The sequence below is a fragment of the Benincasa hispida genome, chromosome 10 (assembly GCF_009727055.1).
Source record: "Benincasa hispida cultivar B227 chromosome 10, ASM972705v1, whole genome shotgun sequence".
NCBI classification, from domain to species: Eukaryota; Viridiplantae; Streptophyta; class Magnoliopsida; order Cucurbitales; family Cucurbitaceae; genus Benincasa; species Benincasa hispida.
The window spans coordinates 41652635-41667942 of NC_052358.1; the positions used below are offsets into that span (position 1 = coordinate 41652635).

At 31.3% G+C, this 15308-nt stretch overlaps 1 protein-coding gene across 1 annotated transcript; it reads left to right on the forward strand.

The window, feature by feature from the left end:
• The first annotated feature begins 14163 nt into the window (after positions 1-14163).
• Positions 14164-15045, forward strand: LOC120089090 (L-type lectin-domain containing receptor kinase IX.1-like). The gene has a single exon (XM_039046515.1). It carries the CDS (start codon positions 14164-14166, stop codon positions 15043-15045), a length of 882 nt encoding a protein of 293 aa, XP_038902443.1.
• Positions 15046-15308: the final 263 nt, after the last annotated feature.

The following is a 15308-nucleotide window of genomic DNA, read 5'->3' on the forward strand; positions in this document are numbered from 1 at the left end:
ATCGAAATTCAGTTTATCCCTATTAATTTTCGTACCCCCTTAACCTAAATTGGAAGAATGTATTTATAGAAAAAGGGACAGTGTCAAAACTATATGGAGCATTGCAATGTTATTGCGGCTGGTCTCGAGCGTCAGGCACAGAAGTCCAATGCTAGTCTGACGCTCACTTGCGCGCGCGCGAGGGTTTCTCCGTCTTCAACATCGTAGCATTGCAACGCTGAGGGTGAGCATTGCAACACTACCCATTCTATCTTACAATGTTGGGCGAGTGTCAGGCCAATGCAAATCATGAGCGTTGTGACGCTGAAGCAGGAGCATTTTGATTTTTTAACTCATTTGAAGCCCAGATGCTCAAATCACCTCCAAATTGCATCAAATTAACCCGTTCAACTCCAAATCTCCAATTCTACCTCTTGGTTGCTTGGTATCTACAAAAAAGGAAAATAAACACATAAAATCCAATAACGAACCCGAATTAAACTAGAAAATATAGCTCTTTTCGAGAGCTATCAAATATCATTTATTATTGACACACTTTATTATAACAATATTTTCATATATTATCTTTGATAAGCAACTATTATTAGTATGCTTTATATTGAGTACATCAATAAATAAATAAATAAATTATTGGTACGATATACTACTGATATACTAATGTTATACTTCAAATAAATTTTGAATAAATATTGATATACAACCTAATACTTACAATTTGATTTGAATCTTGATATTCTACTAACACACTTTTATATATAACTTCTATTTATAGTCAAATTTTAGGGTTAAACAATAAAGGGATGAAGCTTTAATTTCTTCATTGTGCAATTTAATGAAATACAATAGCGTTGTCCATGTCTTTACTGGTAACACATAATACCCCCGAATGCATGTTTAGTTAGAGGAACAAATAAGTCAAGTTAGGGATTATGATTAAGTTTACGATTCTTCCATCACATATTGCACATAATAGACCTTAGGAATGGAAAAGTGTCAAAATTGAACTCGATCAATTTAATTTTTCATCAAAAATCGGTCCCTAAACTTAATGCAATGAATTAAGTGGTATTTAATGCATTCATTGCCGCAATTAAATTAATTTAGGAATGAATTTGTCGTCTAAAGAATTGGTTCTCCTTAGAGGGACTTTTATTGGCTGTTTTCATATTAATTGATTATGTTGTTAACCAAGAAATCATATTTCTATAATAAATCATTGAACAAAACCACTAATTAGGATGGCTAATTCTAAATTGGCCTAGGTAATCCCTTGTCACAAATTCTTTTGCTTAACTTCAATCACTTGTCACTTCATGTTTCTTTTTTGACCTATCACAATCACATGTCAAATCATACTTCCACTTCTAATACTTTCATGATATATGTCCTCTTTTGACTTTTTGTTTATTTTATTATATATATATTATATATATATTTTTTTTTTTTTTTAAGAAAAAGAACCCGATGACTTTCTTGGAATGTTTTTTTTTTTTAAAAAAAAATTTGTAGTTTTAAAAAGGAAATTAAAATAATATAGTTGTTTTGAAAACAATTTACAAAAATATTGTAGTTTTGAAACTATTTACAAAAATATTGGTATTTTTTTTTAATAAGTCGAATGTTGAAAATTCGACCAACCTAGGTCGAATTTTCAATTCGACCTTTACCTTTTTTTTTTAATAATTTAATATGTCGAGTGTTGAAAATTCGACCCTACTAAGGTCGAATGTCATTCAACCTTTGTTTTTGTTTTGTTTTTTTTTTTTTAAATTTTTCATTCTATAAAAACCATTTTTAAAAATATTTTTATTATTTTATTTAAACTTTAAAAAGAACAAAATTAAAAAAAATAATATCTCATAAAAATAAAAAAGTGAAAATTAAAATATCTTATTTATATAAAAATAATTACAAAAATCAATGTGTCCCACAAGGCGGACATCGTCGATTTCGAGTTGGTTGTCGTCGTCGACTTCAAACTTGAGGTTGCTCTGGTTCTTCTTGATGTTGTTCTAGTTCTTCTTGATGTTGTTCGGGTTCTTCTTGATGTTGCTCTGGTACCTCTGCAGGTGCTTCATGATATAAATATTCATTATGCTCTTCACGACCCCGACCATGTCTATGCATGTATGAAGACGAAGGACCAGCCTCTGAGTCATAATGTCCTGAACCAAATGCTGGCATCATCATCATCGGACTAACATAATCAGTTTGACTCTGCGTCTGCATCACAGGGGGCAACTCTTCCACATTATGGGCAACCTCATCAAACTCATCCTCTTCGCGAACAAGTCCTCTACGTCTAAGAGCTAGTGGAGGAACAATAGATATATCGTACATATAATGTATCTCTTCCATATAGTTTTGATTGTCACTACATATAGCAAGAACTTGATTCGGATCATTCGCAACATCACGAAGTCTACTGTTGTTCGATCTCTGTGAATTATAAAACAATTAGATAATATTTCAAATAAATTTAAATTAAAAATAATTGGATAATATTCATTCATTTACCAGATGACCCATAACTACTCCCGGACGAGTGACGTAGCGCCTTGTGATATTATTATACCAATGAATGTAGTCTTGAGTGACATTCTTATCAAACTGTTCAATAGAAACCCCCACTACAATAAACCTTGCACGATAGTACCATCGTACTACCAAATGTGCAACTTTTTCGGACCAATTTACAGTCCTTAAGTCGATATCATGCAGTAGGGGTTCAGTATTACAGGGCGATGGGATATCCTGCTGAAAACCAAATTGTCTCATTACCCTGTCAGGAAGATGTCACTCACCAATGTGAAAACATATGAGAGGACTCATCGTCCGCTATATGTTGTGACCATTTGTACAGAAATTGGGCAAAGTATGCATAATAATTTTGTATGGCTCCCAAATAACCTGAAACACAGAATATTATATTGGAGAACATTAAAGACAAATACAATAAAAATGTGTATAAAATAATCAATTAGGTTCAGTGTAATGTACCTGATCAGGTTGAAGCAGATCAAACATGTATCAGTACTAGCTGACTATATGTGTGGCTATCCTAGTCACAAAAATTTGCTCTTTACCTAAATTTTTAAATTGATAATTTATATTCTAAATTAACTAGATCAGTGATATAAAAATTAAATTGAATTAGAATAACATACCGAGAACTGTAGGCTTGTTCAGCTAACTGAGCGTCATTAACGTGTTGTAGCTGTGGAGCCATTTTTGGAAATCGCTCCCAAGCCCATAGTTGTAAAAGTATGAGAGGCCCAGCTATCTCACGAACCTCAGATCTTGTTGCTTTGCATAGTTGTCTATACAACATGCTAAACATGCTCCACTCCACGAATATCGCCCCGCATCATAGAGGTTAGCTAATAGTGGCAGGAACATCAAGTAAACAAAATGACTTGATTTGTCGGAAAACAGACTTCCACCCATCATTTGTAGTATATATGCTCGCGCATATCTTATGACGGTTTCCTCGTTTGCATCATCTGCGAGCTCACGAAATTGTGTTCCTAACCATATCAAAATTAACCTCGATCCTTTAATTTTGTTGGCAGGTGGGGTCACACCGAGGTATAGTTGACAAACTTATGACCAGTCATCGTACATCACTCTGGTGATCAGCTCACCGTCAACAGGTAACCCTAAGAACACTTCTATGTCTTGTAGAATGATAGTGCACTCTCCAACAGACATATGAAATGTATGTGTCTCAGGCCTCCATCTCTCGACCAAGGCCGTGAATGCCAGTCCAACTGAATAGATCCCAATCTGGCAACCCCATGGAGTCCAAATGTGTGCAGTAGCGGTAGTATTCGAGGGTGAAGTGGGATAATGCGCTGGAGAACTGCCTCTCGACGCCTGCAAGATTTTTCTCCAGTAGTACGATCTAGCCATACAACAGATGATCGATGAATGGACTGGTCGTACAAAACATCAGGATCAACTGGTCCTGGGTTTAAAACCATGATCTGAAAGAAAAAAAATATTTATTTCTGAATTAAAAAATATTTATTTCTCAATTAGAAGAATAATGTACAAGAGCATTTATAGGCAACATTCAAGCTCTTTTGAGGACGCCATTTATGCACTCTGATAGATTTGTCGTCTTCCACCCATATCTGAACCCTCCATCATGTGCTTGAGTCCATTGCTCTAAACTAATGTTGTAAAAAAAACTCAGACAACTCCGATTTATTCCTTTGATATCTTCAATTGCTTTATTGAACTTCCAAATTTGAAATTGACACCCGACACGATAAACATAATTTTTCAATGTATGTATTAAATATGTACTTTATATTAAAGTTGCTGATGATATGTCGTAAGCAGAAACAATGGTGACATTTTGGTCCTATCCAATCATTTGCTGGATTGTTCATTGCTGCGATTATGCCAGCATGTCGATATGAAATCAAACACACCTCTTTGTGTGTTACAATTTCTCTAAGTGTTTTAGAAACTATCCCCATGAGTCTGTGGACTCCTCATCAACAACGGCAAATGAAAGTGGAAGAAGATGCTTGTTTGAGTCAACTGATGTAGCAATCAACCATTTTCCTCGATATTTTCCATACAAGTGTGTACCATCTATCTGAATTATCGGCCGACATTTATAAAAGCTTCTATACAAGAACCAAATGCCTAAAATATAGAAGTTAGGATAACATGGCGTAAGCGTTTCTTTCACTCTCCACTCTACACGTGTTTCAGGATTGGTCTGTTTAACCATATACAACCACCTGGATAAAAACTTGTAAGACTCATCCCAATCACCGAACACTTTAACCAACGCTTTTCTTTTGCCCTCACATACCTTATGGTAAAGAACATGATATCCAAACTTTGATTTGATGTCGGACTGCAGTTGTGCCACACCGATAGATGGTTTTTCTCTTACGACATCACAGAACTCTAGTGCAATCATTGATGAATCCAATTACACACGACTTTGACTCAGTTCTAAATAAAAACATGTATGCTGCTCATCGTACTTAGTGATCTCGAACAAGCCATGCGATTTTTTCTTTATTGCACGAAGTCTCCACTTGCAACCTTCCTCCCACTTCTTACACCGAATTGTCCAAATCGTCGGTGTCGATTCCACAACCTTATATGGTGCGTGACATTTAATAGCAAAATATTTGTCCACGTGTTGTAGCATTTCTTTGTCTTGACAAATCATCCCTTTATACGATTGAGTATTGTCAACGTCCACAGGGGCTACAATTAGGTCATGTTCTCGAATGCTATCCAGTACATTCATATCCAAATCGTTGAATTATCTGAAAGTAACTCATGTTCACGACCATCGAAATCCAACTCTTTAAATTCATCGTCCGTTTCAGTTCTGAAATCTTAGCCGCCATATCTTCATTATCACATGGCGATGCAACTGACTCCGGATCAGGATCAATACATTTAGTTGGATTTCAAACTGACTAAATGATGTATTCAAGTTTATATCCACTCCTATCCTATTTACATTTACATAAAAATGCACTAAATTCGGTAAGAACTAATTACCTTTGGAGATATCTTGTTCAAATCTTCTCCCAGTCTTGAACAAGCCACCAAAAGAGCAAAATCATGAACTGGACACCACCAATTGATCTTCTCTGCTATTCCATTAGACAAGGATGGTTTGTAGGAACCACTTGAAAGATTTTTTTTTTGAAGGGAATGGTGAATAGTTTTTTGGCAAGTAACATTTCACTGTTGATTTTTTAAAGAGATTTTTTAGACATAGTTTGTGAGTGATTTTTTTGTATGTCTACCAAGAACAATATCTTCTTCTAATAACACTTACCAGAACAAAAATGTGAGGGGAGTTTGATAGTTAATTATTAAATTATTAAATGTTTAACAATTTTAGTTTAATAATTAGTTAAATAATTAGGAGAAGGATAATTAGTTCACTAACTAGAAAGTAGGGCTAGACTCCCATGACACAAATGTAAAGCTAGAAGAGGAAGTTGAACTCGATGAAGTTGATCACAATATCAAAGGCTTGCCTCCTATGACGCAAACACAGAGCCAAATTGGTGATGCTAGTCCATTCACCCCAATGGTGACATGCCGTCATTTGGATCATATAATATCATGATCCTTAGTGGATGGTTATAGTTTAAAATTGATAAATATTTTTAAAACCTACAATATATTTTTTTTCTCCATTATGGACAACAATTTAATTATTTATTTATCTACATATACTATCTAGGACTTTGGTAAAGACCACCTTCGACAATCAACTCTAGCAATGACCTCTGGCATCCAACTTCTATGTTCACCTTACTTACCAACTTTGACCGCTAATTGCAAAGAAGACCATCTCCAGTAACAACTCCGACAAATAGTATAGTCTCTATATTTAAAATAAAATATAGTTGCCCACTAAATTTACTTTGAAGGATTAGTAATATATTATTAGAACTTTTGACATTCATGCAAGTCAAAGTTACGAACTCCTTGATTTTATTCAAACAATAAAGAGAAAGAAATACATTTTTGGTCGCTAAGTTTTGGGTCTAGTTTCTATATGGTCCATAGGTTTCAAAATGTTACACATTTAGTATTTAAATTTTTATTTTGGATTCAATATAGTCTCTAGAGTTCAAAATGTTACAATTTTACTCTTGATATTTGAGTTCTGTTTCAATTTCGTCTCTATATTTCAAAATTTATATTTTTATCCTTGATTTTTAATTAAATACTCATTATTTGTATTTAGTGTTAAAGTATGTTAATAAATTTAAAATAATTAAATGAGTTATAATTAATTAAATTTCACTATTTTTTTATCACTTTTAAATTTAAAATTTAACTTCATAATTATTTAAATTTTCTAAATTGACCTATTGAAGGACTTCTTATCTTCCCTTTTTCTCTTTTTCTTCCACAAAACGAACAAAATTTAAAATGGACTATTCCTCGTAAAATCAAATTAAAATTAGAACTTCCACGAAAAGATTCAATTGAAGTTAACGAAATAAATCTAAAGCTGATTGACTCATAATATTTGAGTTTTATAGTTAATTAAATTGATTTGATGAATATTTGGTATTTAAACTATCTTTTTATTTGAGGTAATTATTCAAAGCAATTGAGCCATTCAAGATAATTTTTCAAATTGTTAAAAAGTTAGGGTTTAGGTTAAATATTTTAAATGGAGAAAAATGAAGGAGAAATGGAGAAGAAAAGAAATGGTGGAATGAAGAAGAAGAAAGATTGAGGGAGGAAAGAAAGAGAAAGAGAAGGAAAAACGTAAGCCATGAGCAGAGATTATTGAAAATGGGGAGAAGAGAGAATGAAATTAATTAGAAATCTACGATATTTTTCTAAATATTTTCAAAAGTACCGCATTTTCCTAAATATTTTTAAAAAATACAATATAATTTCAATTTTTCCGACTTTCTTTCCAAGATCTTAAGCATGACCACCAGTTTTTTTTTCCCATAGTTTTAAAAAATATATTTTAGAAAAATTGTAACAATTGGCAAAATTAACTAAGTATTTGGCAAACATGTCTTTGGGGTTTACTATTTTGCAAATATAGCAAAATAGTAACGTCTAAATTTTTATTTTTTTGGATATCCATTTTACCCTTTTTAACAAACATATTTTCCCTCTTCCATCAAAGAGTAGACACAATTCCTAGAGTGGAAACCGTTGGGTATGTGCACAATTTCCCGAACCAATCCCCCATTCAACGAAAAATCTCACTGAAAAATATTGCAAATATATCTATATTTATTTAATAATCTTGAGAATTTCTTGATGTTTGTATGAGCTTCAAGATTTCTCTTTAGAGGGAATCAAAGACAACCTTAGGTGGAACAAAGATCCAAAAAGAATTGGCAGCGCTCAGCACAACACCTGGTGGCCGCCCTGGTTCATCGCTGCTTTTCCTCATCACAACCTGAACCCATCATCCGCGACGGTAGTAGGTAACGTCGTCCAAGCGTGTACACTTGACGTGCCAACACTGGCGTAGAGGCTCGTCACCATTCTCTAGGTTAGCTTTAGCAGACTCTTCCCGCCTTCAATACTCGATATTGTTGGAATTAAATCAAATTAGTGGTAATGATGGGGGGAGAAAAGAACGAGAAAAAGAGAGGAAGGACTGAAAGAGTAGTACCGCATAAATCGTCGGGGGGAATGTTGGCAATTAGAAGGTAAAGCCATCAGATGTAATCTTCACATTTTTAACTGATACATGACAATCATAATCTGATGTCAATATAAAAAAACTATACATTAATTGATGTGAAATAAAAGATAATAAGAAGGCAATCAAATGAGCATATCAAAAACTATTAACTGAATGACTATAGATGTCCATGGGGCGGGGTGGGACCCGGGATGCCATTCTCGTTCCTATCCCAGCTCCCCATTTCATTCTCCATCCTCATGAAAATTTTACACGGAGATCGAGGTGGGGGTAGATCACAAATATGAGAAAATTTTAATTAAACAGTTAACTCTATCACTAAATTATTTATTATGGTTAGTTTTACATGAAAATTTGACTTTAAAGATAAATTACTCAAATTTTGATAAAAAAAAACTAATAAACTTTTTTAATAGAAAGAAGTAAATATAATAAAAATTATTTTTATATATAATCAAATTTAAATATTCAATTTAAACATATTAATAATCTTAATCAATATACAATCAAACTTGAAATTTAAAATTAATATTTTTATAATAATAATAACAACATAATATTAAATAATTATACTAAATAAATAAATAGGTTAACTAGAAACAGAATGAGGCGGGGCAGGCATGGGGAATGTTCCCTCCTAGTTCCGTTTAGAGAAAAAAATTGGGATATCTCTATACGTGACAAAGAATACAAGTAATCAAATGACAATTAGAAACAACAAATGACAATTTAGAAACTACTAACCAATTGACAAAAAGAAGAAGCTAATTAAATGATAATCAGAAACTACTACTACAAAATAATAATATAATAATAATAATCAAAACGACAAAAGAAGGTTTCTGAAACTACAAGTAATGAAAAAAAAAAAAGAGGTAATCAATGAACGAACAAATAGCAATATTAGAAAACCTACTAACTGAATGATAGAAAATAGAAAGTAATCAGATGATAATCAAAAGGTAATATCAGAAACTACTAACTATGTGACAAATAATAAAAGGTAATCAGTATAGTAATCAAAAGGCAACAAGATGAAATTAGAAAACTATAACTAATTGACAAAAATAGAAAGTAGTTATATGATAATCAGATAGCAATATGAGAAACTATAACTAATCAAATGACAAAAAAATAAAAGGTAATCAGATGAAATATAAAACTACTGACTAAGTAACAAAAATAGAAGGTAATCAATATGACAATTAGAAGACAATCAGATGACAATATCAGAAACCATTAATTAATTGATAAAAATAAAAGGTAATTATACAACACTTAGATGATAATATAGAAAACTACAAACTATAATGAAAAAATAAAAAGTAACCATGAGAAATTAAAAGATGATCATATGACCATAAGAAACTAATAATTAATTGACAAAATAAATAACAATCAGAAAGTAATAAGATGGATTGGGATTAGAGATGTCAAAAAAATTTCGAGTGTGAGCCCCGCGAGGACCCATCCCGAACGGAGCGAGGAACCTGAATACATAGGGAATGGGGAAGAGAGTAGGAAATTTTTTCTTCCCATTATCTCCGTCCCGAACCCCATACCGACTTTTTATATAAATTATAAATTTTTAATATATATAATTATATATATATATATATATATTAATATTGGTAGATTTTATTAAGATAATTAGGTATGTTTAATTATTTAATTTCAATATTTTTATTACTTTTAATTCTTTAGATGTTGTAATATGATAATTAGGTAGTTTTAATTATTTAATTTCAATAATTTTTATTACTTTAATTCTTTAGATGTTGTAATATTTAATATAGGATGCTCAAAATGTTGAATTTTAATTTTTACAAATTATGAGAATTTAACATTTTAATTATATTTTTTAAATTGCATGTGTCTTAATTAGTAAAATTGATACTATTTCATTTTAAATGAAAATTCCATTGAAATGTTTAAAGAATTATAACAATATATATTTAATTGAAATTAAAAATGTTAAAAAAAATAAAGGGGGAGAATTTCTCTTGTGGGGAACCGATTCCGCAGAATCCCGCGGGGAATCTCCATCTCCTTTCCCACGAGAAAATTCATGGGAACGGAGAATGGAATAGGGGACGGGAACGGGATGGAAAGGCTTCCCTGTCCCCACCCCGTCCCGTGACATCTCTACTTGGGATGTAAACATATGAACAAAAATGATTACTATACTCTGTTTTCAATCTCAACTTTTAATATAACCTCCTTTTTTCCTTTTCTTTAAATTACACGAAATCATATTGTTGAAGTAAATCCAATGTTAGGACAATTAAACAAAAAAAAAAAAAAACTAAAATTGAGGATTATTATATTGATTGAAAGAAGGGACGTTAAAGCTCATCACTTTAGAATGAAATGAACAATCAAACACTCGTTAATCCATCCATTTATTTGATCTTCATTTAAAATCTCTCTATCTTTCAATTTTTTTTTCTTTTATCTTGTTTTATTTCCAAAAATAAGCTTATGCTTTGTGAAGCAATCATCATTACAGCAAACTCTAATGTTTCGTGAAGATGCAGGAAAGTGACTCAAAAGTCGTTGGGTATTTTTTACTTTTGATTTTCAACCCACTAGTGAAATTGGGCTGGGATTACGTATTTTGACATTTATGCAAAATATATAGATTTGGGTTATAGACATAATTTTAGTAATTTATTTTTAGGATTATTTAGATCTTGTTTGATAAACATTTTGTTCTTTGTTTTTGTTTTTAAAAATTAAGCTTACGGACATACTTCTACCTCCAAATTTCTTTATTTATTATCTACTTTTTCACCAATTAACTATAAAAGGTAGCTTTTAAAAAGTTGTTTTTGTTTTTGTAATTTGGTTAAGAATTCAATAATTATATCTAAGAAAGAGACAAATCATCCGAAAAAATGTGGATAAAATAGATTTAGTTTTAAAAAATATAAGCAAAAAACTAAATGGTTATCAAATAATACCTTATATATTAATCACTTTTCAAAACTTTTTTTTTCCCTTAAATGTCCAATTTTTTTTTGGATACTTTCAAATATAAGATTTACTGATTTTTTTTTTTTTTTGGACAAAATAGCCCTTGAGGTGGCCGCCTAATGTTTACGTGCCTATTTATTAGAAAAATCTTTTCCATATTTACGATGTCCCTTAATGCCGGAGAGAGAATTAATATTTATTATAGAATATTTATTAGTTGAGATTTTCTTTCTATTCGCAATTAATATGATTTTATTTTATATTTAATGTATTAAGCATTTTTTTATGGCACTGTGAGCTTGTTGGTTTCACAACAACTAATTTTTCTTTCTTCTAGTAGATTGATGGTTATTTTTAAATATACCTTAGAACATTGTGTTAGATGTTTAAAAATATTATAATCAATATATGAAATATACTAAGATTTGTTATAAAATGAAATATACTATAAAACATAAGTTGTTTGACACTACTCTATTTGTAAGTATATTTGAAATATACTCAGATAGATGGTTGTTCCTTCGAAAGTTTAGATATAACCGTATATCTATATTATAATACATCGTTTAATTCAGATAGGTGATTAATATAATTAAGAAGTCCATTTAGACGTTTTTGTAAATAATGGAAAAGTTAGATATAAATATAATATAGGGTCCTTAATAGGGTTTTATGTGTTGTTATCCCTTATTTTTACATTACTACAACCAACCAATAGGGTAAATATCAATTTATACCCCTAAATTTTGGATTGTATTAATTAAAATCTTAACTAATAGTTTAAACCATAAACTTCCGTAAACTGTATTACTCTTCTATATTTCGTTTGACCAATTTATATATATTGTGAACTTATAAATTTGAGTTAATTAAACTGTTAAATTTTCATAAATTAGTCAATTTAGACCCTTCTTCATTACAATTTCATAAAAGTATAATGTTTCCGTCATCTTTTCTTTTTGGGCTAGTTGCAAAATGGGCAAAATAAGTTGTTTATATTAGGCCCATAGCCCAAACCTTTTAGTTTTACAATAATAGCAAAAAAACAAGTCCAACCCAAAATGTAAAAAATGTATGAATACACTCATACATTCGATGCACCTCACACACTTGATAACCCTTGATAACACACACTTGATACACTTACACACGATACGATACCCCTTATATATTAAGGATGTACACTTGAACATACAAAAGCAAAATCAAACCTTAAACATACAAGGGAATATCACTTAATCATCACTTAATCACCAAACTATAACTAAGGAAATTGGGACTCAATTTGAGATGCTCAACAAAATCTTTAAAATATCAGCAATCTAAAGAACCCAAGCATATAACCATTGAGCACAGAGTACTAATACATATTGCAGAACAAAAAATCAAGAAACTTTTTTATTATATAAGTGACTCCAAAATGAGATTTTTGCAATAAGTGCATCGTTCATCGCCGTTAATGTGAGAATAATTTGAAGGCAAACCCTAAGATATCAAAAAAAAAAAAAAAAAAAATTGAAGAGACGAGTATCACCGAAAATCAAGAAGAAAAAACTCAAAAAGATGAAGAACCTAGATTGATTGATGGAGAAAAATCTTGCAAGGAGATGAAGAAAAATGACAAAATTTCCTAATCAACTCAATACAAGTAATATTTCCTAAAAAACTTAACACAATTACCTTTGAAAAATTATCCATACATTAGTTCTCAAACACGTGTAGACTTCTTCAATGTTGATTTTACAAAATAGACGATTAGAGTAAATGCGTGGATGATTCTCAAAGAAAATCCTATCTAAGAGTCTAAATCGATTTATTTACGAATGTTTTAGGGTTTACTTGATACAATTATAAGTTCCACACGAGATAATTTCGAATGAAACACAATAGAGGGAGTAAATTGACATAATTACAAAAAGTTTAGAGTTTAAATGGATACAACGAGAGTATATGTTGATATTTTTCCAAATAAAAGAGTTGTGCAGAGACTAATGGAGATTGACATGAAGTAGGGTCTTTATAGAGACTATAATTTAATAAGTTACAGAATATGGTGGGATTTAAGTATTAGAAGTAAGCATTGACATGGCCGGAATTAGCATTTATTGTTGGCATTATTGACATTTGCATTACTTGTTAAGGGGAATTGACTTGGTGTTGGCATTGACATTTGCATTACTTGTTAAGGGGAATTGACTTGGTGTTGGCATTGACATTAGCTGTTGGAATTTGCATTAGCATTGACATTCGTTAGAACTTGGACTTGGTGTTAGGGGTTGATATTGACATTAGTAGTGTGGAATTAGCATTTGCATTGGTTGGAATTAGTATTAGCATCAACATAGGTGTCGCACTAACATTAACATTATTTGTGAATTTGAGAAGGGATGTTACTTTTTATACTACTTTAAACTATGCCATTGTGAATTAAATTTGTTTTAAGTATAGTTTCAACCGACATAAAATTTGTTCTATCAATTTCAAAGCACATATTTGATCTACAGAAAAGAATTAGATTGGTTGTGTACATATTCGAATTATAGTACAATTTTTTTTATTAGTATAAATAAATAATAGGTTTTTTCTTTTAAGTACAATAACATGGGTGGTAGGAAAATTCGTATACCAAAGAAACAATATAACTAAAATATTCATGCAAATAAAATATAATAAAACTTCATAATAGAAACAATAGAAAAATATAACTAAAGTATTCAATCTCCATAACTTTTAAAAATTAAAATTAATATATATATCAACAACATACATAGAGTTCAACTTGTTTTAAAGAAATCAGTGTACCAGAAAAATTCCACTATATATAGGCAAGGGAAAGGCACTTTAAAATGTCTCAAAACACATTCCCATATATTTCCATTTCATCCAACCTCCATATGGCTACTTCCTTGTATCCATTGCCAAATCTTGGTCGTCTTCTTCTTTTTTTATTCCATTTTTCCCTCTCGGTTAACTCCATTTCTTTCAAACTATATCATTCAATGTCCGACATTGAAAACTTCATCCTTTACCGTGAAGGCATAGTTCATTCTCCAGAAGATATTCCACTCAACAACAATCCCGATTCCAACATTTTTGCTGTTTACCAAGCCATTTACAAGTATCCTATCCCAATTTGGGACTCAACAACAACACCAAAACTCACAAGTTTCTCAACCCATTTCACCTTCCAATTTGATTCCCTTCATGCAAAAACATATGGTGGTGGCTTTGCATTTTTCTTAGCCCCAATTGGTTGGCCAATCCCTCCAAATTCAGGCTCTGGCTTTCTTGGTCTTTACAAGGCTAATACTCAATCCCCTCCAATTGTTCATATTCAGTTCCAAATTGGCTTAAATGCTGCTTATCCCCCATATGAACATGTGGGTATTAATATTAACTCTCTTTCTTCTTCTAATTCTACTCCTTGGGATGCTACTTTACATAGTGGAGATTTTGCTGATGTTTGGATTTCTTATAATTCTAAAACCAAAGATTTGAGTGTGTCATGGGAATATCAAAGTACAGCTTCATCACTTGAAAATAGTTTCTTGAGTTATAAGGTTGATTTAAGTGAAGCTCTTCCTCCAAGGGTTATGCTTGGATTTACAGCTACTACTGGCCTTTATTCATTGAAACCTTTGATTTCTTTTTGGGAATTTGATACTACTTTGAGTATACAGAAAACAAATAAGAGAATTAGTGATGGGAGCAGGAGGAATAAAGTTAATGTAATTGTTGTTGCTGTTGCTGTTCCTGTTGGAGTTGTTCTGATTAGTTTGGGATTATTTGGACTTGGGAGATGGATGGTGAAGAAATTAGGGAAGCCAAAAAGTATTGAGAATGGAGGTGAAGGTGCCATAGCTGTTGGAACAACAAGTTGAATTGATTAAGGATCTGTTTGATAACAATTTCATTTATTGCTTCTTGTTTTCCTTTTTTAGTTTTTTTTAAGAACTAGAAAATAGGAATATATTTGCTAGTTATTCTCATTGATTGTTTCATGATAAAATTGAAATAGAAATAATTGAAGAAAACAAAATTATTTGAATGGTGGACTTTTTCTTTCGAGAGAGAATAAAGTATGGACAATAATACTCAATCTTCTATTGATTTCTTTCTCAACATTGTCTTGGAAAAGATTACA

Bases quoted from the DNA above. Each gene is read 5' to 3' on its own strand.
- LOC120089090 (XM_039046515.1), top strand. From the start codon at position 14,164: ATGTCCGACATTGAAAACTTCATCCTTTACCGTGAAGGCATAGTTCAT.